Genomic DNA, 23,145 nt, shown 5'->3' on the forward strand with positions numbered 1-23,145 from the left:
GACAGCAACAAGGAGTTTCATTTCTGTGGAGGGGAGCTTGGGAAAGCAGCCTGTGGCATTCTGCCTCTGGTCCTGTGAACAGGGGCAGCAATCCTCGAGGAAGCACAGAGAAAACCTGACAGCCTCCAAGCCTGATCAGGATGAGGCATTTCAGGAGAGGGTTCAGAGCTGGAGGAAGCAAAATCTCTCTGCTAGACTGTGGCTGGAGAAGCCATCCCTGTCCTTCATTTCTGGGTGCCCAAACCAGCAACATTTCCCAGCCCAGGGAGATCCCATCCCTCCAAGTATTAGGTACTCCATGAACGGGTCACGAGGCTTGTGCTGCTCCCCACTCATTGCCCCTGTGTGAGTCAAGAGCAGTTTCAAGGGTGGGGAGGTTTATTGGCAAGTTCACCCTGTGAGTCAGGCTGGTAAAAAAAGAAAACAGAAGTATGTTCCCTTTGCTGTGAGTCACTGCAGTCTTGTCTGGAAAACAAGAACAGTGCAACAGCCACCACTGAAGTTTCCAAAGCTTTCTCTGACATGGCTCATGCTGTTTTATAACAGTGACTCCTTTTATACTTTGAGAGCCAAGTTACAAGCACAGTCCTTAAAATTTCCAGCAGATGCAGCAGTCTAGAGCAGCACACTGCTACCAGCAGCATGGAGAAGCTGTGGCTGCCCCATCCCTGGCAGTGTTCCAGACCAGGTTGGATGGGGCTTGGAGCAACCTGGTCTGTGGAAGGTGTCCCTGCCCATGGCAGGGGTGGAACTGGATGGGCTTTGAGTTCCCTCCCAACCCAAACCATTCCCCAGCAGAAAAGTCATTAAAAGATACCTGAAAGGATCCCTAGAACTGGAGTTTAGAAATCAAGAAAATGGATTCCAGCACACATCAGCTTCCTCTCTTTATTCAGTGTAATCAGTACACAGCTTCCTGGTTTAAACTTAACCCCTGGCAGTGGCAGCAATGCTCTCTGCTGAGGGACTGAAATCTCTGCTTGGTTTGGGATCAAGGCTGGTGGAAGGATGTGTGTGTTACACTCTGGTCACCAGTACAAGAAGAAGCCCAGTGAGGTATTTGTTAAAAATACAACAACTGGTGGTACTGTAATGCTACTCCTCAAATCCACAGTCTACAGAACTGGCATGCTCCTTATGCAGAAATATTTTACAGTCTGGATGGGGAATGCACAAGGAACAAGATGAGAGAAGAGACTGAGCATAAACATGTCAAAAACAAGTAGAAAACATGGGTCCTTAAGAGACTCAATAGAAAACTGCATCCTTATAGGAAATAATATCAATGCCTATTTCAATACATCACCAAGAAAAGGTATTATCTAACTTAGAAATCCTTCTTCTGAGCTAGTTTCTGATATTACAAATCCAGTGGTTGTTACACACCAGGGAAACTTTCCCAGGAAAGAATTGCATGCATCCAACCCTGCCAGAGCTGGTGCTGAGGCAGGTGTTCACACACCAGACACTGCAGCCTGGGGGTGCAGAGGTACCCCCAGGGCATGGCAGGGTGTTCTGGGGAGGGAACAGCCTGGGTCTCACCCCAGAAGGTGCCCTCCCAGCAGATACAGGGCACAGCACAGCTGGTGGGGTGGGCACCCTGTAATAACATTAAGTTATGAGGTCAGTCAGATCAGGGTAGAAAAGCTTAAAGGTGAACAGTTTTACAACTTGGAGGAGACAGGAAATACATTAGATGATACCAACATAAAAATGCTTCAGGTTGCAGTCAGAATTTACAGCCAGAGGATACAGCAGGGATCACCAGAACACAGCCCACTACTGATGTACAGAGAGCTTTGGTGCATCACAACTGCACCATCAAGTGATACAAACCCCAGTATCAGATCCATTACCATGGGTACTCTTCCTCTCTTCAACACAGTTCCAGGGTAGCAGACTGTGTTCCAGATACCCTCTGTGGGCTTCCTGTTCATAGAATTTACATATTTTGCATTTCAAGTCACTTTTCATTGATCCCCAGAGGGACCAACAGGAGAAAACACGATGAGGTCACTGAATACTTCAGCTGCTGCAAACTTCTGGGCTTTGGTCTTGACTGGAGTGAAGGGAAACTCAGCATCCAGTATTGGCTGTGGGAGGAGCCAGAGTGTGGAGTCAGGGTCTGAGGAACACTTAAACCACAGAGCGCTGGAAGGACTCTGATTTCCCCAAGAGTAATTTTACAAGCTTATTTCTCAGGCATAAAATAAGAAGTGATTACACATGGTCCGTGTTGAAGACAGACACTCCTTACTCAAGTCAGTAATCCGTGTTTTAAAGAGGATTTTTCACAAGAAAACCTACACCCAAATTCTATTAATTGTATTAAATGTGAAAGCTTTTGCACACCTGCTTTTCCCTGCTGAATGTTACTTCCAGCTCTAAATGCTGAGGTGATTAAAAAAGATTTGGGGTAGACTTAAAAAATTCCAGGAAGAAAAAGAAAGGCTGTTAGTGAATATCTACAAGGAAATTTGTAAGAAACACAATTTAAAGGCTCAATCTGAGAAGAATCAGACATTGTCCTGATACAAATGACTTGATTCATCCTACACTCGTCATGTGCAATAAGGAATACCAGTGTGAGCCCAGCAAGGAGACAGCAGGAATGTGGTTTGTATTTAAAGCTACATCAATTGGCTCGATAACATCTTTAAGAGTTTAATTTTCTTTGTGCAGTAACTGAGTTTGCAGCAAAGGTGAACAGTCCTGCAACACACAGCTTGCCTTAGTCAAATAAACTTGAAGGTCAACTTACCATATCAAAAGGATTTCTGTCAATGAGTGTCAAATCACTGCATGAAACATCTGAAAAATAAGTATATAAATTAAAAAAAATTTAGTCTGATGCTGCCAAAGCTGAAAAAACAATATTCTCTTCTGTATTTATTAAAAGAAGAAATTCAAACTCTAAACTGTACTTATTTCTTTATATTAGCTTTCTGCTTCACATATCCCTCAGAAACTGTACAGAGAAATCCAGGGGCACTGTTTGCTCATGTGCAACGTGTGTAACCAAGCTAAGGGAGGCTTTTCTAACAGCACACACAAATCAATCTGATTTCAAAGAGTAATATTCAGACCATCATAAATCCTTAGGATAACCACAAGGCCCCAGCAATGCCACCCAAGCTGCACCATGCAGCTCTAAGATAAGCACCTGTCTGATGCATTTGTGGCTCTCCAGACTGAGCAGAGTTTGTCTCCTTCTCTGGGCTGCACATGATGATGTCTTGTCCTTGTTCTGCAGCAGACAGTTCCATCTCTTCCATGCCATCCACTGCTTTTGATTCACTGCTAGAATTTCCCAGGACCTGAAAAACAGGGATTTTCTCTGTTCCCAGCCACATCCTCGTTACGTCAGACCAAGTCCACACATCTAACCTACAGATTTTATGGACAGTTCAGCAGAGATGGAGTTTTAACTCCAGGCACTGTACAAGGCACAGGCAGGCCAAGGCTCAGTGTTTAAGGCTGTGACTCGTATCCCAAACACCCTTTAAAGCCTGAAAAACCCTCTGACAGTATAAGGGAATTTCTTCCACAGGAAAAAAAGGTTTTGAACTTCAAGTGTTATCTGGTGACTTTTCCTCCAGAAAAAAACCCATCAGCAGCACTGAAAGGTTTCCCCAGAGAGTGAAATCACCAACTCTCATTTTAACAGAGAAAGGATGAAGTAAAAGCCACAAGAAAAAATTAGTAACAAGGATTTTTAAAATATATATTAGATGCAGGGGGATGGGAGGGGAACTGACTGCTGCAGTCATGCACAGATCCAAGCAGTAACAAATTAAATTTAAAGACTCCATTTCCAATGAAAGTTACTACAGGATGCTTGACTCCAAAGCACTGACTTTCACTGGTAGCACAGTATCATCTGAATTAGAGGCCACATTCCTGCTTTTTTAAGGCTACTCAAACACAGGCAATGTCACCAAGTCTTCAGACATTTCAGGACATGGATTTCTGACACTTGGATTAGCTCTTGCTATACCTTTAAGGAGATTAAGAGTCCAGTGCTCTGCTGTGGAGGATGCTCTGAGGACTGAGTGCTGCTGCTTTTAGTCAGGGTCCATAAATGCACAAGCATTTAAAAAATCCACACCAGAAAACAGGAGGTGGTGGACTTCTAGGAACATTGCTTGTCCAAGTGACAAGTGTCCTCCTGGAGCAGCCAGGACCTCCAAATTCAGCTCTAAAGAGCAAGACAAGGTGCCCAAACTGCAGCAGTCCCTACCTTTGTCCACCCAGAGGTAAAAAGCACTGCCCTGAGGAATACACAAGATTTCTAAGGGAGGATTTGATCAGAAGTCCAAGTGTCTGGGGTAATCAAAGGAATCTTTCCTTTGCTAGTAAAAACAGAGTATTTAAAGCACATCCATGAACAATGCATGACTTACCTTATTTCCCTCTGCTGTGCCAGCAACCAGACACATTTCTTCTGCAACCACAGAAATGCTGCAAGAGAAACCAAAACGTTTTCATTCTTCTCAATCATCTTCATCAATCACCTTCTGACTTGTCCAACTAATCTTACAGTTTGTTCTGCAGTTTTGCTGCCTTGGTTGGCACTGGTGAGCTACATCAAACTCAAACTTCCTGGGCAAACAAACTCCTACCCCAGCAGCAAAATTACATTTGGGCAAAGCTCTGAATATTTGCATAAGGGAAGGAAAAGTCACAAGTACTTTGCAAACTTTATCACTGCCAAATCAAAAGGGAACATTTAATGGGTTTTAGCATTATGTCTTTCAGTTCCAACTCTAAAATGATTTGTACAAGGTTAATTAAAAGCTGCTTTAACATGCCTACCTTTGTTCAAGACCATCAGGGAGTTTATCCAGTGGGGGAGATTGTTCAGTGGGAAGTTGGTCCGTTTTCAAACTTTGTGCTGGGTGGAAGCCTTTGAGGCCTGATGGGGTTTGTTTTGCAGTTGCATCCTCAGGGTCACAGAGAGGAGAAGCAAGCAAAGATCTAATGGATGATCTTGGATTTGCCAGTTTTCCAGGGGTCCTTGGAAGCAAACCTGGAAAATGTATTTAATATTTCATTCCTACACCAGTTTCCAGAAGCTGAAATGAACTGATCATTATGATTCTAACCAGGGACACAATTGTTTTCTGCTTGCTGAATCATCTTATACAAATATTAGATGGAAATCTTATATACACTTGCAAAGAGAAATTGAAATTATTAACTTCCATCTTTCAAATTAGGCAATTTTAATAGAGTTTAAAAGACACAGATTTAGAACTGATGCTTATAACAGATTCTCTGCTGGAGTTGGCTTAAACCCAGAGTTGCTCAAAGCTTTTCAGAAGTTCCCTCCTACTAACAAGAGGCACATGAAAAAAAATTGCTAGTTTTGTCATGAGAAGAGAGATCTGTGCCAAAAAAAATGGGAATTTAAAATCAAATTATGAACTAGAAATGTGAGAGAAGCAGAAGTACTGGAAATACTGGCTGCACATAGATGTCATTAAGATAAAATGCTGAAAATGAAGTTATATTTTGAGCACCTGTTAAAAAACCTGAACTATTAAACAGCTTTTATAGCAAACTGGATTATGTTACAATCTTATCCACATGAGCACAGATTATGAGTGGACTTATTTGCAGCTTTGAAGACAGCACTGCAAGAGGTTTAGTTTAAAAAAAATCCCAATTCCTGTCCTACAATTAGAGGATGTGAGCTGGCATTGACTTTGATGAAGAAGCTCATCAGCTGAATCTGGGAACGCTCAGATTAGAATTTCATTATTAAATTTATGCTGGAAAAACATGAACCAGCTATTTCACCTCTGTCTAAGCAGGGATTTCATGCTGCCATAACCACTCAAATCAGCACATTCATGTACACCAGTTTACTTTGGAGCCCTGATGTAATCAGTCACTGGTTGAAACAGTGTGTCCAGTCCTGGAGTTGTAGCCAGTATAAACAGCACAAATTCCTCTCCCCAGTGAAATGGATTAAACTCTCTTTGGTACTTTCAGAACACAGAAATCATGATTAAGCTTCACCTACCTGAAAAGTTTTTCACAGGGCTTTCAATCCTGAAAAATCCTGCTTCAAAAACCACTTTTTCTGCCTCTGGCAGCCTCTCCTGATGTGTACCCTCAGCAGCTGCCCCCTGCTTCATTTTGTCCCTCATGGCTGCTTTCACAGAAGCCAAGCGGCTCCGGGCAGCAGCTCTGGCAGCTGTTTCCACCTTGGGCTTGGCCACTCCATTTGGAACTGCTTTTTTCTGGAATGGTAAGAAAGCTGGGTCACATCTGGAAATTCTGGAGAGGAGCAATTCCACATTCCACATTCTACACAGGTGCTGCTGGCACAGACACAGCAAGGAGCAAAAGGAGGCTCAGGGGGGACCTTGTGGCTCTGCAGCACTCCCTGACAGGAGGGAGCAGCCAGGTGGGATTCAGGATCTGCTCCCAGGGAACGGGGACAGGAGGAGAGGAACTGGATTAATTTGCACCAAAGGAAGTTTGGATTGGATATCAGGAAAAAATATTTTCTCTGAAAGGGTTGTCCAGCCCTGGCACAGCTGCCCAGGGAAGGGCAGAGTCCCCATCCGTGGAGGGATTTGAAAGCCATGTGATGTGGCACTTGGGGACAGGGGTTGGTGGTGGCACTGCCAGTGCTGGTTGGACTCTCTGACTTTTCCAGCCTCAACAATTCTACAATTTTATGCATCAAGGCCTCTGCCCAGCCCCAGCATCTCTCGGGCTGCCATCCAGCTGTTAAAGTAAGTCTGTGAGGACAACAATAATAATTTTTTTTCCAAATGAATATGCAGTTCAAAAATCCTTAATATAACTTTTTTCCTAATAAATTCAGTAAGATTTTGGAAGCACTGGCATGCAGGGACTCCTAGTGGCAGGGACAGAGTGTAACCACAGGACAGACTCCAGGCATTCACTGAAGCCTCTCTTGGCATTCAGTTTTCCAAAGGAAGTTTTGTTTTGTGCCACCTGAAGAGTTCTGGCATTTATGAGCAGCTCCCACAGACCACATTCCCTCTGTTTTCCCATGCCTGGAGTTTCTTATCCACCTTCATCTCAAGGTTATGATTAGTTAAGCAGTCTCAAGGAATTGCACAGAGTTTAGGCAATGCAAATACAACTCAACACTCAGTCAGAAGCAATTATATATTTCAAACCAAAGAGTAGATAAAACAACTCACATTACAGCTTATTTTGCAATAAGCACTAACTTATTTTGGAGAGTGTCAGATCCATTTGTGCTTGGAGAAGCAGCAGTTTAAAGCCACCCATGGTGTTGACTTAATGGGACACCAACACAACTCAGCACTCCCTGCTCAAAACTGGCAGTCACTCCCAAATTCCTGTGTGGTTTACTTTCCAGTTAAGTCAGTGGCCCAGATAAATTGTTTTACATCTGAAGAGTAAGTTTATATCCTAAATTTAAGAGCTTTGTCTTACTAGCAAAGAATCAATGACTCCAAAAAAGTAATTGTTAATACTTAGTTCTAATCTTACCAGCCAAAAGAGGCATCTAGGACTAAACCCACCAGATAATACAAGAGAGGTGAGGGAGAAGGGTGCACCCCGAGAGGAATTTCACTTAATATTCAATATATCTAAAGAAGCCACCATGCAAGATGTGCTTTAGGGGCTATTCATACCTTAGCAACTGCTTTGCTTGGGACATCAAGTGGCTGCCACTCATTGCCTTGAAGCTTCACCAGATTATCAAATTTTTTATTCACATCTTCAATCTGTTGGTCACATTAAAGGAAAGCAAAAGGATACATTGTAAAATAACCTTTACTCAAACAAGCACAGTCTTCCATCCTGTGGGAAACATCTCTCAAATACTTCTGAAGAAGCAGATCAAACTCTTATGCTTTCTGCAGAGGTCAAAACCTGTGACTAGGACCATAACAAATCCATCTCTGCATTTAGTTTATCTACTTACAAACTCCTTTGTTGAGTGCTGATTTACAAATACTGTTGAGAGCTCTTTTGATAATTCAGATTATATTTCATTCTGAAACTAAAGAAAGCATTAACAGAGGAAAAGAGATGAAGATTTTCTACAACCTAAGCTCAGCCCTAAACAGAGTTATTGTAATTTCTGCATTATTCTCATACTGAAGCATAGGACCCCTACTTTTCAGGTGAGCTTCAGGAATTTTCACAAGTAGACATTGTGACTATCCTCACTCCAAAACAGAATAAGATTTGGCCAAACAGTCATTCCAGAGACAGACAAGGCACACAGGCCACAAGAAGACACAACAGAAGAACCAGTTCATGAATTGTAACTCATCCCAACAGCAACTATTCACTGTCACAAGGTGTTAAAACAAGATCCTGCATTTTTTACATTAAAGATAAAAAACAGAACCAAAAAAGTTTCAATACTTGGCTCATAAAGAACTCCATCAGTTTTATTTTACTAAGTTAACATGCAAATACATACCTGAAAATTAATCATATCCCAAAATCCATCCAGGTCTGTACATGTTGTTTCTTTTTCACCTCTTTTAAATTCACAATTATCAACCAGTCCTTCAAACTGTTTGAACCTTTCTCCTATGAGCAGCCTTGTCTGACCAACTGTGGAGCGAATCGGGTCTTTAGCTGGTAGCAACAAGAAAAAAAATACAGGATATCTTGGATAAATAAGTGCTTGAGGAGTCTGGAATTTGTTGTCCCACCTATTGCAAACCTGCAATTCAATTCAGATGGAGCTTTCCTGTCCACTGAAATGCTCTGAAGTTGCTTCTTTCAAAAAAATATTACTCTCTCGAGTCTTAAAGATAAGCGTTGCTGGAGTCATCTATATTTTCCCAGGTAAGGGCACTTATTCCACATTAAAAACTGATCTTATTTTTAAAAATCAGCTTGGTTAAAGTTCACACATTTAAATATTGACTGACAATAGAACAACTATTTTGATGTGCACTTCATTCACTTTATCAATCACCATCACTGCAAGTGCTACACAAAGTTTAGGAATAGGAGACTCTGTATCTTGGGGCAGATCCAACTCTAAACTTTCTCTAGTACAGCTTTGCAGATTTCTTTTGCTATTTTGCAAACAGCACATACATGTCCTTCTCTCTGCCCCATTCAGTTCCCAGAACCCCCCTTTCTGGTGCCTATTGCAGCTCACTCTTACCATCCTCTGGAATGTCCAGCTCAAGGTTCCCTTCCCACTGCAGGCACTGAGACAGCAGCCTCTCCGTCTCAGTCCGAAGAATGTTTCTGAAAATACAGGGGTAGAGAAAAAATAAGGATTCGGAGACTTTCCTGACTCGTGGCTGTTAATGATAATATCCTTTTGCTCTCAGAGAATCCAGAGTCTTTGAGCTGAAGATTAGATTGTTTTATTTTGCTGAGTGGCTGAGGTGCAGTTTCTTTTCTGCTGCTTTCAAGCTCATGATCCTTAGGACAAGGTGTTAGTCTCCAGAAGTTTACATACTTTCCTTGCAGTTAAGGTACAAAAAGGAAAACAGGAATGTCTGCCTGCTCAGGTCACAGCTGACAGACATCAATCACCATTAGATTAAGGTGATCAATGGAAGAAGTCTCATTTTTCTTATTAAGAATCTTTACATGGACATCAGGGAAGTGAAACAAGTGAGCCCAAACCTGAAATAGGGCACATCATGCTCTTGCTCTCTTGTATCATCTGACTTCACTGCAAGTGCTGTTGAGACAGGAGCTGTTTTCTTTGATCTCTGACTGGAAGTTCTCTCATCTGATTCACCTGCTGAAAAGTATGAAAGGAATTTCATCAGAATCTGGTGATAATTAAAAGCATCAGCATAAACTAAATGTGAACTTCCTACCTCCTCCTTTCAAGCTTGTGGTCATTTGCTGTTCTTGAATGCCTTCAACAAAAGGTGAAGTTTGACTTTTTAAATTAGGCTTTTGTGCTTTAGTTTCACTGGATTTTTCAAATATTTTGCTGGAAACAGACAAAAGTACGTTTAGTTAAGACACACTGAGAAAGTGACATCAAATATGGCCAATTTCACAGAAATGCACAGTTTAGAAGGCAAACTCCACACAACACTAGAGAACTCAAATAAATCAATGCAGACAGATACAGGGCAGAGTCTTTGACAGCTGCTCCTCAAGCATGGACAGAATAATGGATTATATCCATATCTGCTGTTAAGTCCACATTTAAGCAATGATAGAACCCATGAGGATCAGGTGTTACAACACCACAACACTTTGTTACAAAATGAATCTTTCCATAGAAAAAAAGTTTTTTGCATCCCCACAGAGGTTCACTTGCATTTTAGGCCCCATTAGAAGGAAGACTCTTACATTGGAGATTTTGAAAAATTCCAGACAGCACTGGGTGTCAAAAAAGCATTTGCCCTTGAAGGAGACATGGGTGTCACAGTGTAGGTTGCCAATCCACTCAGAGGCTGAAACACAAAGTTTTGAGGTGCAAAGGAGCGTGTTCTGGGTCTCCTTGGAGAAAAATTGTTGTTTTCCACTGAGGTTTGCTCTTGCTGAAGTTCTACTGGCATTGAGTGTTTGGAATCAGCTGCAGAACTTTTCAGCCCTGGATCCACTCCAGCATTTGTCTCCACTTCATGTGTAGAAGAAATGATCTGTAACAGCATAGATAGACAAATCAAAACATCAAACCAATAGGCATGGGCTGAATTATAACATAAGTGTCTGAAAGCCATCAGGAAGGGAACAGCTTAAGGTAAATCAGCTCCTAAAACAGCACACCTGGACAGAAGTGATGAGTTACCAACAAATCGAACCATTTTTGATACCTGCAAATCATTCTAGAGACAGAAAGTTAACACTTCACTACAAAGAATGGAACAATTCACTCCAGGGGCTAAAGCAGAACACCTTACCAACCAAAACAATAATTAAAATTGACAAATGCTTGCTCCCATTGCTAGAAAAAAAAAGCTTTAAGGTGATAAAATCCTCAAGAGCAGAATTACTGTCTCCAAATCCAACTAGGACTGTTGAATAATCATAGTTTATGCACATACTCCAGTCAAAGACTGAAAAACAAACTGGAATAGGCTGATAGCTGAGGAATGCAACCCAAGACAAGTGCAGTTACCACTACAGAATGTCATTAAAAGAGAGGAAAAAAAATTAAACAATAATTCACATTCTCATGAGATGAGTGACCAGATGGTCACACAGGAGACATTTCTGAGATATCTAATTGAGATTGTTAGCTCAAGCCAGCCAGAAAAACTCTGGGTGTTTTTCAAGAAAATAAGCATCTTCAATCCACTGAAAGTCTTGTTATACTTCAGTCACCTCTGCTAGGAATGTAAACCTTGAATTTTGCTTTTAGCCAGCCTTTTCAAATGATCTGCCTGTGGATACAGCAAGAGTTTACCAACTGGCAGGGACTCCTGCCTGTGAAGAGGTGCTTGTCCAAGCAAGATACAAGTGCTCTCACCTCCTGTTTGGGTGTGATTGCACAATCTCAAACACTCTAAAGCACAGCTCCAGTTACAGGAACAAGGTGGAGATGGGAGGTGTGAGAGGGAAAAGTGGAGCAAAAGAAGGGAAAAATCATGGATAGCTCTTGCACAGAACTGTCTGCACATAAATGCATAAAAAATTCTGGAAGTGATGACACCAAAAACCACAATGACTGCCTTTAGCAGAAAATAGTGTTCCACTTTGCAGAGAACAGCATTTCCAGCTTTATTTTTTGGTGGTTTAAAACCTAAAATTGTGTTTATTTCTTAGCTTCAAGAGTCTCATATTGTTACCTGAGCAGGAAAAGGATCCATTCAGAATACACTTCAAAAAGGAATGAACTGCACAAAATTTACAGCTGCTAGATTAAACCAGCAAAGCTGCCCTTTTTTTTTTTTTTGACTAGTTAAAACATCAGATATATGTCATGCAAGAACTTCTTGTCTATTTTAAATCATTGTCCAAATCCTGATTAGTAATCACATCATTCATCAGTCATGTCCACATCCATGTGGGATTCCTGGATGTGAAGAGCCAGGAGTTGGACAGAGATGATCCTTGTGGGTCTTTTCCAAGTATCCTGTGACTCTATATGAGCACAAAATTTGATCTTAATTTTTCAAATATGGCAGTATAAATACATACAACTCCTTCCCAAATTCTAGCTTATTACTGAAATTACTACTTTATGTTTGAGCACTTCAACTACAATGACACAGTTATTGGCTCTTAAATTAGTTTTACTGCTTTTTCATTTCAACTATTACATGACCTACCTTTATGGGATCAGGTTTGACAGCTTTCTTCTGCTTTCCTACGTTTGCTGCCTTTCTCTGTGACTGGTTACCTACAAAAAGAGACACTCCCAGAGGTCAAAAAGGCAGCTGATTCATGTAATCTTTCACCAAAACACTGCCATAAAAATCCAGTTGCTAAAGATAGAGACTGTTTTATTTCTTGGGTGGGAGGTGGTTAGAGGGAAGAAAGAGCATTGCGAAAGTTCATTCAAAAGAAAACCTTGCCTAGGATTTAACAGCCTAGTAACAGATGTATCACCAAGAAAACAGGTTCATTAAGCCATCAATCTTTAGATCTTGCCATATAGTTAAAATAAAAGTCACCTTATTTCCTAAAAGGTTGAAGAGAGTGTCAAGCCAGTTTGAGTTTAGATTTTTCATTTCTATATGGCATAGGAATTCTGTTGGTGGACTGAATTCTAGTAAACAGGCAAACGCAGAGAAATTCCTCATCTGACAAACAAAGGCTCTCATCTCTTCCAGAGATGTTCCTGCTCACATATTTAATAATTATGAGTAACATATTTAATAAACAGCCAAAGTGGTAATCTTTACCAGTTCTGGCTTCGTTCTCTGAGTTTGTAATTACCATGTGGACATGGATGCTCCACACTGATGGGTTTTGTGGGAAACTGTCCAGTGTTGGTTTCAGCATGTTGATGTAGATACTGTGCTAGAGCTCCAGCCAAGAGTCTGAGTGATCCAGCATTTAGTCCTTTTCTTAGATGATAATTTGGCATGACTTAAATGCAGTCTAAGGTACAGCTGAGCTACACAACTCTGCCTCACTTACCAGCAGTAGCAGCAGTTGGTTTCAGCACCTGCCTGGCTGCAGAGGCAGCTGCTCTGGTGACTCTCACACTGGGGGCTGGTTGGGCTGCAGTCTGCAACACTGCAAGAGAGATTAATCACAGAGATCCCAAGTTTAATGAGGAGCTGCACTCAAGTAATAACTGAAAGTTTCCATTCTGTAGAAATCAGAAAAATGCACCAGCAGTTACCAGTTGCCAGAATGAACAGGGTTGGGTGGGTTTTTGAATGGGTTTGCCAGAATGAACAGGGTTGGATGGGTTTTTGAATGGGTTTGTCAGAATGAACAGGGTTGGGTGGTTTTGGTCAGTTCAGAGCACAGCTTGGCCCTGGCATCCAGGCAATGCACTGAGGGATCCTGATGGAGGTGGTTTTACTGCACAGCTCCATCAAGGTACCAGTGTGTTTGATGCCATGCACAAAGCTAAGGAATGCTTCCCACTGCTCCCTGCAAGCAGAGTCAAGGCCCTCCCTGTTTTACTGATGAAGTTTTTTTAGATTAATATCTTTGCCATGGTTATTTGCACAGCTGGAAGCTAAAGCAAACCATTGGTGTAACAAAGTGATGCCCTGGCCATTATATGAATGATTTCTAAGGTCAGAATTTAATGCAATCTAACAAAGTACTCTTAAGACTAATTTGCTCTGAAATATTTTATGAAATATGACAAGTTCATGCACTGTATTACCCATCTTCATCATTTTCATCTTTGTATTTTAGCACTGATTCTAACAGACTTTTAAAATGACAGTATCTTCCTTGCTCAGACAAATTTCATGGGAGCTCTTTATTCCATTCCCTGCCTGTCTGAAATCCCCACTTGGTTACTGTTAATGCTATTCCTGTCTTTATTGTCAAGCTGTGATTCTGTACAAGCTAGAATGAAAAGTTGGGAAAAAAATCACTGGGTAAATAACTACAACATTGGATTTATCAAACATTCACTTCACAAACATCTTTATATTGGTGTTTCAAAGAATCACAGAATGGTTTGGGTTGGAAGGGACCTTAAGGATCACCTCATTCCAACCTCCCTGCCATGGGCAGGGAAGTTTAAGTACATATAATGCATATCCTTGATTCAGTACAAAAGAAATAATCAATTTTAAACAGAAATAATCAATGGATGACCATTTTGCAAAAATTAAACATTTTAATTGTTATATCAAACACTAATAAATACATCTTTTCAGTATTCAAAGGCACTACTGAAATTAATTTAAATAAAGTCTGCTGCTTGCTGATTTGATTAGATTAATGATGTGAAAGTAATTTCACTCTGAATTACTGAATATCTTGCATTAACATCAACATTCCACATGACTTGGTTCTATCTACTTAAGGATATCACTGAGCTATGAAGAAGAGTTTCTGACCCAAGGTATTCTAATCCCTTAAAGGTGGCACAGGTTGTTGATTTTTAATTGCTTTTTTCTTAAGAAATATCTATAATTGTGGCACAGAGAGTGACAGACACAGAAGGCACTTGCTCTTTTCTAACAGCAGTCACTACCTGTGATATTCCTCTTGAGGCAAACAGAAACCTCTGCACAGCTCCAGGAGCTGAGGCATCTGGCAGTTGTGCAATTTGCCTACTGACCTGTTTCTTTTCCCTCTCCCAGGGGGAATAATCAGTAACCAGGACTGTCAGGATCCTGCATTCCATTTCCTCCAGCCTATGGAGGTAACAAGCTCATGTGACCCCTGGAGCCACACACTTGATAATCCGCCAGCTGCTGCCCTTGGTAGGAATGGCCATCTTAAAATCTCCTCCTTCCTACACCCAAAAGAATACTGTGGATCTTTCTCCCAGAAAACCCCAACTTTCAGGTTCAGCTGTATTTCCATACCTTTCTCTTTTTCAGCCCCTTTGGCTGTACTCATCTGTTTATGTCCTGCTTGTGTAGAGCGCACGCTCTGCCCGTGGGCACTGACCTATGAGAAAAAAAACACAAGGTTTTTTGTGAAGTATCAGATTTCCAGAAATTCAGTAGCCCAATTTATTTCCTCATCTATCTATCCTAGATTACAGTAAAGGAAAAAGTCAAATTATTTGGCACAAGGGGCTTTAAAAAGTAGAGAGACATTATGGATAACTTAAAATAGATTGGTTTAGGGATATGTTATTGTGCATTATCCAACTAGTTAATAAATTGTCAGAAAAAGAATGAAGAAAAATATTTAAGCAACAGTTTAAGTATCTTCAAAAACTTGCCTGACAAACAGATCCAGAAAACCTGTGCTCTTTTCTGCTTGTACTGATCTAATCAAACTTGTAAAGATACTACCCTGAGTCTGAAATTGCATCCCTTTCTCCAAATTTATTCACTAAAGTTATATATACATATAAAAAACAAACCATAGAGGACTTAGATGCAGTTGGTATCAGAGTTGGTATCATACTTTTTCCTTCTTGGATCTTGGCTTTTGACCGAGTAATCCTCCCAGAGAAAGCAGGAGCTGCCTGGAAGCATCCCCAAGGAAATGAGAGTTAATAAACTCTTTTTTCCCTTTGTCACAGAGACTAAGCAAGAAGCATAAATGTGAATAACATGTCTGTGCAAAATGTGTGCAATCTGGAAAGCTTTCAAAGCTGAGTTGACTAAATATGACCAAGTTACTAGTTCTAAAATAACACAGCTCTTTCGTTTGTGGATGAATCATTCCAGTTTTTGAGCTGAACATAGTCACAAATACAAAAATCCACATATTATTAGTACTATTTCCAGCTTTGTTTAGGAAAGAGAATGAGCCAAATTACTCCCTTATCATAACATTAACAAAGCATTTGCAAGATAGTTTATTTGAAATAACACAAATAGCCACAAATGGAGCACACAGATGCAATTAATTTAGATATGAAATATCACCATTGTTACCTTCTCTCTTGGCTTTGCTACTGCAGGTTCCTCAGCAGCAAGTGAAAGAAATCCAGGTGCAGCTGGTCTGTACAGCCCAACCTTGAACACCCCTTTCTTGGCTTTCTCTCTCTGCTCCTGCAGTTTGCGAAGCTCCTTTTCCTCCTTGTAGCGCTGGAGCATCTCCCTGCGCTCGTTCATCCTCTTGGTGGCTGCATTTGGGGCTGCTTCTGCAGCAGGCATGCAAGACAGACATGTTACAAAATCATGAAGATGGTTTTTGAGCCAACCACAAGTCAGAAATTTCCAATAAACTTTGCCAAGCTAGAAGAGGAACGTAAGTCAAAGAGCAGAACTGACTGGAATCTCTAAAGTGTTTTAACCCTTCCTACTAAAAGGGAATTCAATGGTAAATTTTAACTTACAAATAGACTTCCCCTATAAACTCACTCCCATTTCACAGGCTTGCAAGGTTACTGGTATGAAAATTAACACCTGATCTTCTTATTTGGTTTATTTGTACTAGTTTCTCTATTCAAACAATTGCAATGTCATTGAAAACTCAGCTTTAGATACCAAAGTCTGACCCAGGCTGACAATAAATGAGGCAGAAGTTATATGAAAGAATAAAACCTTAAGATGTTGCCAAACTTGAATTATGTCTATCTAAAAAATTAATATCCACTTAAAGTTGAAATTTATGAAAGATAATCTAGACAAATTTATTAAATTTCGTATTTGATACTGTTACATACAGACTGAACTCCAATAATCTTCACAAAATTACTAAAATCTTCTGCTATCAAAATACTTAAGGTGAAAGTATTTCTAAAAAAACCTGTTAACATTTTAAAACATTAACTCAATTTCTTAGACCACAAGCATCCAGGAGAGCCAGGGAGCAGAATTCAGCATATATGCAGGCTCCATTTTCTGAGAGGAAAATAAGTTGTCAAAAACTAGCCATTTTCAAAATACAATCATACTGTGAATTTACCCATTAATAATTTTATATATAATATAAAATTGTCCATTGCTAAGCACACTCTAAGCACGTGACAGGCATCAGTTATATGCTAGGTGGTATTTTAGACTGGAGTTTTTCACATCCTAAAGGACAAAGCAATCATAAAGGCACTTCTTATTGAATATTAATAACAAAATGCATTCTTCCTTTTGCTGCTGCAGACAAATCAGAGCAAAGCTTCATTCATACCACTGGAGCAGTGAGGAGGGTACAGCTGTATTAAGATTTTATTGTCTTGATTTTAACACTTGGAAAGGCTGACAGGGTTTTAAATATTTTTTGTCTGAAATACAGCTGAACTTTTTTGTCAAATTAAAATGTTGACTGCTATTAGGTTTCTGTGATTATGCTACTAAACCTACTTGTAATTTTTAACACTTAAAAAAAAACATCTATAGCAATTCTTTACTTACTCTGTTTCACACTGCTGTTCTCTTGAGAGCACAACTCCCTGGTTTCCTTGAGCTCAGGAATTCCCCTCTCCTTGGAGGGCTGAACATTGACATCTGCCAGCCCGAGCTGCCGGCCCTTTTCGAAGAGCTTGTGCCTGTTCTCCTTCTGAAGGATGGATTTCCTGCGGGCAACCTTGGTTCTGAGGGCTTCTGTACTCAAATCCTTCTTGTATCTACTGGCAAACTGGGAAGTAGCAGCCATCCTGATGACCTTAGACAACAATCACAGTGATTAGGAAAACACTGTCCCAGTTTGTTTTCCAGTTTTGTTAAAGTTTGCAGGTTATGAGCAAAGCACTGAATTCTTTATTTCTGTATGTGACCAGAGAAAACTCAAATGACAATTTCAGCAACGACTCTTTCAGCAATTTCTCATTATTTTTGTTCATTCCAGGGTTTGGGTGTTGAGTGGTCACCAAGTCTGGCACAGAATTAGGAGGGGACACTGCACCCATGCCTGGGATTGGCTGGGCTGTTTTCTCCACAGCTGTTTTCCACATTAAGGAGATGAGCAAGTAAATGACAGGGCTGTAGGACAATACTTGGAAGCAACATTCCATTTAGATTAGACCTATCTGATAGCAAGGAATTTTGCCATGCAGCAGAGTACTCAGAACCAGGATGTTTCCAGGATGCAACTGCAATACAATAGTGGTTATTTCAAGAATTTTCCCCACCTTTTTTACCCTGGGGAAGCCTTAAGCCAATTGTCAGCTGGTTTGCACTTGCTGTGCTAACAGTACCTAAAAGGGCTCCAGGAGAGGTGGAGAGGGCCTGGAATGACAGGACAAGGGGGAATGGATGTACACAGACAAAGGGAAGGGTTAGATGGGATATTGGGAAGAAATTCTTCTCTGTGAGGGTGGGGAGGCCCTGGCACAGATTGCTCAGAGATGCTGCTGTAGCTGCCCCATCCCTGGAAGTGTCCAAGGCCAGGCTGGATGGGGTTTGGAGCACCCTGGGATAGTGGAAGGTGTTCTTGCCCATGGCAGGGGATGGGAACAAGATGGGCTTTAAGGCCCCTTCCTACCCAAACCATTCTAGGATTCTGTTATCCACTGAAACCTGCCTTGTCCAGGGTTTTCCACCTCACACATCTCATCTTCCACCACTTACAGACAACAGTAAGCAGGGTGACAGAGCTAAACTAAACATCCAACAGTTATTAATTAATTGGTAAATTGGTTAATTAATTGGTAAATTAATAATTTTCTGAGGCTCTTCATTTCAGGACAGCATGCTCTGATCAAACTGAAGGCACCATCAGTGAACTGTACTGAAAAGCCTTGACAATGGGTGTGCAGGATTTCTTAAAGTCCATCCCCCTCCCATCCATGTGCCACCAAAAGCCAAAAACTCAACCAGCAGCCCAGCTGGAAAACCCAAATGTTAGAAGAAAAAAAAAAAAAGGCAGCAAAATGTAAATAATGCATAAATAAACTGAATATATTTCTAGGAAAAGTAGTCAAGGAGAGAACTTGAGCTGTTCAAAGAAGGAATACAGCCCAAGCCTGCTCAGATGCCATCAGTGCTGGCAGGGGCAGCTCCCTGTTCCCTACTCCATTGAAGTGTTCATGGAGGGGGGAACTTGCACCAACAGCACCTGCACAACCTCCTGGATTTGCTTAGAACAGAAACCAAAATTTGCTTGGACAGAAACCAAAATCAGTGCATTGTGCTCCTTTTTGTCAGGAGAGAAAAATGGTCAGTGGAAGTTAAAGAGCAAAGGGGAATAAAAATCAAAACTCAAGGGACTAGATCTCCTCCACACAATCCTGGAAGAGCTGGTCCACACCAGCACCACCTGAAGTGTGAATATCTTGGGCTTCAGCCTGCATCTTGCATTCCAGCTTTCAGAAATTGATTAAAAATGCCCGTTAATGATGAATGCAAAAAACTCCACTGCAGTTCATAGGTCATATTTGCCCTGATTTACATTTAAGTGATTAAGGGAGGCTAATTAATGAGCATCTCCAACAATCACATTTGAACTGATCCTGCTAGTAATTACAGAATTAGTCATTACAGAATTGTTAGCAATTACATGGCATTACAGGAAGCCATAAAGAAAACAGTGGGAATACATCTCTACTATCTGTGTCCTAGAAGCAGCAGGCTTTTGAGCCCAGTGGATGATAAATATTGCTCAAAGCAGCAGTTTACTCTCTACACTCATCCTTTTTCAGTACAAAGTTCCTAAATGTACCCTTACCCATGTTCTTTAAGCACAGCAAGGTTACCTTGCTCATTAAAAATGTATGTCATGCTCAATATCCCAAAGATGTGTTTTTAGAACAAAAATACCTGTCTCCTCTTCTTCCCAGGTTACTGTTCCCGTGGAGTATCTTGCCCAAACAGGAGCCTGGAAGATTAATTGGTATTTAAATTAGCATAAACTCAAGTAAAGACTATTAGCAAGAAAGGGACACAAAGGATTTGTGACTGGCTAGCGTATAGTACCAAAAATTAAAGCCGATCATGTATTTTGATAAATAGCAGCAAAGGAAAAGAGACACTTTTGACCAACAACACCCCATGAACCAAAGAGCAAAACGAGCATGAAAACATTTTAGGCTGAACAGTGAGAAAACAGAACAGGAAGAGCAAACATCGCGACTTTTTATTAAAGACAGAGTAAAACCTGGACTCAACGGTTTCGAGACGGGCCCCGGGGCTCGGAGCAGCCTGTGGGGCACAGCCCGGGCCCGGCTGTGCGGGGTGCCCCCAGGACTGTCCCCTCAGCACTCCCGGGTGTTCCCACCGCAACTCAGAGAAGCAGCACCGCTGCCAGCCCACCGCCAGGCGAGACCCCCACGCCGGGACCCCTTACGGAGCTCATTGCCGGCGAGTCGAGGTGCCCCTGAAGGCTCAAAGGCCCTCCAGGACTCCCAAATCCCGCCCGGGACCCCCGAGCCCCCCGGGCCGCCATTACCTGTCCCTGCCCCGGCCCCGCCGCGCGCCGCCCCGCCTCGCTTTCAAATCTCACCCGCCAACGCTCATTGGCCAGCGCGGACCGCCCGCTCCCAATGAGCCTCACCGCGCGCGGTGATTGGCAGCGCCGGAACCCCAGAGCGAGCTGCTTATTGGTCGCCCCATGGCCACGCTTAATTTCCATTGGCTTCTTGGGGAAATGCCCCGCCTACACTTGCCGCTCATTGGCTGGCGGAGTGAGGGAGGTGAAGCCGCGGAGGGCGCGGCCTGCCCTTGGCTCCCCGCGGGGCGCGGGGGCGCTAAGATGGCGGCGGGGTCGCCTGTGCCTGAGGGACGCCTGGCACCGGTTTGGGCTTGCAAAGCCCAAAGTCTTCAGGACTCAGGGACAGCGATGAGGCCTCCCACCACCCACAGAATCCCAGAGCGGACAGAGCTGGAAGGGACGGCAGTGGTTCATCTGGTCCCATCTGCCTGCTGCAGCAGGGACGTCCCAGAGCACAGGGCACAGGACTGGGTCCAGATGGCTCTGGAATATCCCCAGTGAGGGAGGCTCCACACCCTCTCTGGTGTCTCTTCAGGGCTCAGTCACTGCACAGGGAAGTTCTTCCTTGTGTTCAGGTGGAACTTGTGGGCATCAGTTCCTGCTCGTTGCTCTGGTGCCATTGCTGGCCCCCCGGAGCAGAGCCTGGTCTGTCTCTGAGCCCTCCCTGCAGACAGGGACAGACAGGGCTCAGGTGTCCTCTGGAGGCAGAACAGCCCCTGCTCCTTCAGCCTTTCCTGGGCAGGGAGATGCTCCGGTCCCGCTGTCCTCCCTCCCTGCAGCCACTCCAGGAGCTCCACGTCTCTCCCGAACCGGGGAGCCCACAAGGTCTGTGTCCACGCCTTGATACCCGCATTGTGCCGCCTCCTGAGGAGCCGAAGCCGGGTCTTCCCAGGTCTGAAAGGGCCACAAACACTTTATTAAAGTGGTTTTTATTAACGGCCCTTTATTCCCTGCCATACCCGCATCGCGCCAACCCCGCGGTTTGCTGGGGTGGGTTGCGTTTAACACAATTCTCAACTACTGGAGAGTTCTGCGTTTGTTTATAAGTGGCAACCTGGGAAATTCAAATGCTGACGGGGGAACCATCCGCTTGGTGGCACTGCAAAAATGGGGACGACGTTTGGAGAGGAAAAAAAAAAAAAAAAAAAAAAAAGTGTTTGTAAACGGGAAACTGCTGAGTAGCAGGAGCGGTGGTCAGCGGCAGACAGCCGTGCCCTTCCAGCAGCCTGAAAATGCGCGATCCCCTCTGGCGTTACACAAATATATCAGTAATTTTGTATATAAATGCGATTTTAAGACAGCAATAAATTGATTAAGCACCACAGTAAGAGCACAGAGCTGTTCCTCACGGCAACGAGCAGAGTGAGTGGCTCTGGGCATCCCAGACTGGAGCAGTCCGGGAAGAGTCACCCCATTTCTGCACAGACTGAGAAAGGTTACAACAAAGGTCACAAATATTGACCATCCAGCCTAATCCTGCAGTCATTTATTCGCTAGAGATAATAAAAGATCAGCACGGAGGTTATTGAGTGCTGCCAAAGTGATGGTTTGAAAAAGATCCAATTAAACAGAACCACAGGAGCTCAGATCTGTGGAGTGTACAGAGTTCAATCCAATGCAGTCCTCGAGGTTTGCTGATTTCTCTTACTCCACTTTTTCTCCTATGGCAGTGGAATTTGAGGACATCAGCAATTCTGCCTTTTGTCAGGATATAGTCCAATGTGAGCCATGCTGAAACACAAGTTTTAGGGAGAAAGTGAATTTAAGTGTGTCATCATTTCAACCAAAAATTGGGTTTTTTTCTTACTGCATACCTGAATATGCTGTCTTACTGCATACCTGAATATGCTTAAACAAAACTTGTTTGCTCCTTGGAACATCTGGACTGGCACCTTTGCTCATTTCCACTCTTGTGGGTGTCCATAGAGAATTTGGGAAGCTTTGCTACAGCTTGGGCTTCATCTCAGGAGCTCAAGTAACAAGAGGAGTGATAACACAGCCGTGAGCCCTTGAGGAAGCTGAGTACCTGCCCTGGGCTTGCTGTGCACCTCTGCAGGTGTTACCTGAGCCAGGTAGGTTACAGCCAGAATGGGGTTCCTTAACATGCTGCAGAGACACCTTCCAGTGACAATATTTAGGTCACCACAAGGGCCTCAGTGTGTTTGAATAATGCCAAGATTTTAATGTTTCAATATCACTTAAGATAAAAGACTCAAATCAGGTGTTTTCCAGCCAAATTCCTGATTTCTACTGGTATTATTGTGCTAAGAGAAATATTGTGTTAAGAGGAATAAACATATTACCATTTCGTAGAAATAAACAAGGGATGTGAATTTCTAAACTCATTATCCTGTGCACATATTAGCCATGCCTGAGAGGTTAAACTCCTTGTTCTCATACAGATCTGATGATTTTATGATATCCCATTTTAGCCATTGAGGTTTGAGAACCAATTTTAATTTCTTTATCTCTTGGCAATATAACTGTCATTATCCCATACATTTTGTACTGAGGAGATCATTATGTGGCAATCTGCTAACTTGCTCCTTCTGCTCTTCATTCCTGCACACAGAATATTATTCTTTGTGAAGGTGATTCTCACCACCCTTGCACATATCAAGTGCAATATGGAGTGTGTAGGGAAATCTATCCTCAAATTTAGCCCTGAAATAATTACATTTTCTGGTCTTGTTTTTGGTGAAAGTACAGGTAAATGGAGTTATAAAGCTGTACCCCACAGCCACTTGCATGCAGGCAAAGAAAATC

At 42.3% G+C, this 23,145-nt stretch overlaps 1 protein-coding gene across 3 annotated transcripts; it reads right to left on the minus strand.

The window, feature by feature from the left end:
- Positions 1-874: 874 nt before the first annotated feature.
- DLGAP5 (DLG associated protein 5) lies at positions 875-20,362 on the minus strand. 3 transcript variants are annotated; one of them, XM_053980846.1, is made up of 20 exons: positions 20,338-20,362; positions 19,710-19,767; positions 17,367-17,616; positions 15,948-16,156; positions 15,428-15,532; positions 14,919-15,003; positions 13,051-13,149; positions 12,237-12,307; positions 10,312-10,604; positions 9,825-9,943; positions 9,625-9,742; positions 9,152-9,237; positions 8,450-8,610; positions 7,650-7,742; positions 6,029-6,248; positions 4,816-5,029; positions 4,404-4,461; positions 3,164-3,317; positions 2,762-2,811; positions 875-2,093 (listed from the first exon to the last, which is right to left on the minus strand). In XM_053980846.1, exons 3-20 carry the CDS (start codon positions 17,605-17,607, stop codon positions 1,971-1,973), a joined length of 2,499 nt encoding a protein of 832 aa, XP_053836821.1. In that variant the 5' UTR covers positions 17,608-17,616; positions 19,710-19,767; positions 20,338-20,362; the 3' UTR covers positions 875-1,970. The 3 variants fall into 3 exon arrangements, with proteins under 3 accessions (XP_053836821.1, XP_053836819.1, XP_053836820.1); XM_053980844.1 differs by having other exon boundaries at positions 9,625-9,745; positions 20,338-20,361; XM_053980845.1 differs by lacking the exon at positions 20,338-20,362 and adding an exon at positions 20,236-20,257 and having other exon boundaries at positions 9,625-9,745.
- Positions 20,363-23,145: the final 2,783 nt, after the last annotated feature.

This window comes from Vidua macroura, chromosome 6 (assembly GCF_024509145.1).
Source record: "Vidua macroura isolate BioBank_ID:100142 chromosome 6, ASM2450914v1, whole genome shotgun sequence".
In the NCBI taxonomy this organism is placed as follows: Eukaryota; Metazoa; Chordata; class Aves; order Passeriformes; family Viduidae; genus Vidua; species Vidua macroura.

What these genes read in the sequence shown, in the direction of transcription:
- DLGAP5 (XM_053980844.1), bottom strand. Translation starts at nt 17,607, where the DNA reads ATGGCTGCTACTTCCCAGTTTGCCAGTAGATACAAGAAGGATTTGAGT. An exon ending in ACCAACTGCTGCTACTGCTG is followed by an intron (nt 12,308 to 13,050) that starts GTAAGTGAGGCA and finishes CTCTTTTTGTAG; the next exon opens with GTAACCAGTCACAGAGAAAG. An exon ending in ACAGAAATCCTTTTGATATG is followed by an intron (nt 2,094 to 2,761) that starts GTAAGTTGACCT and finishes CTCCTCCCACAG; the next exon opens with CCAATACTGGATGCTGAGTT.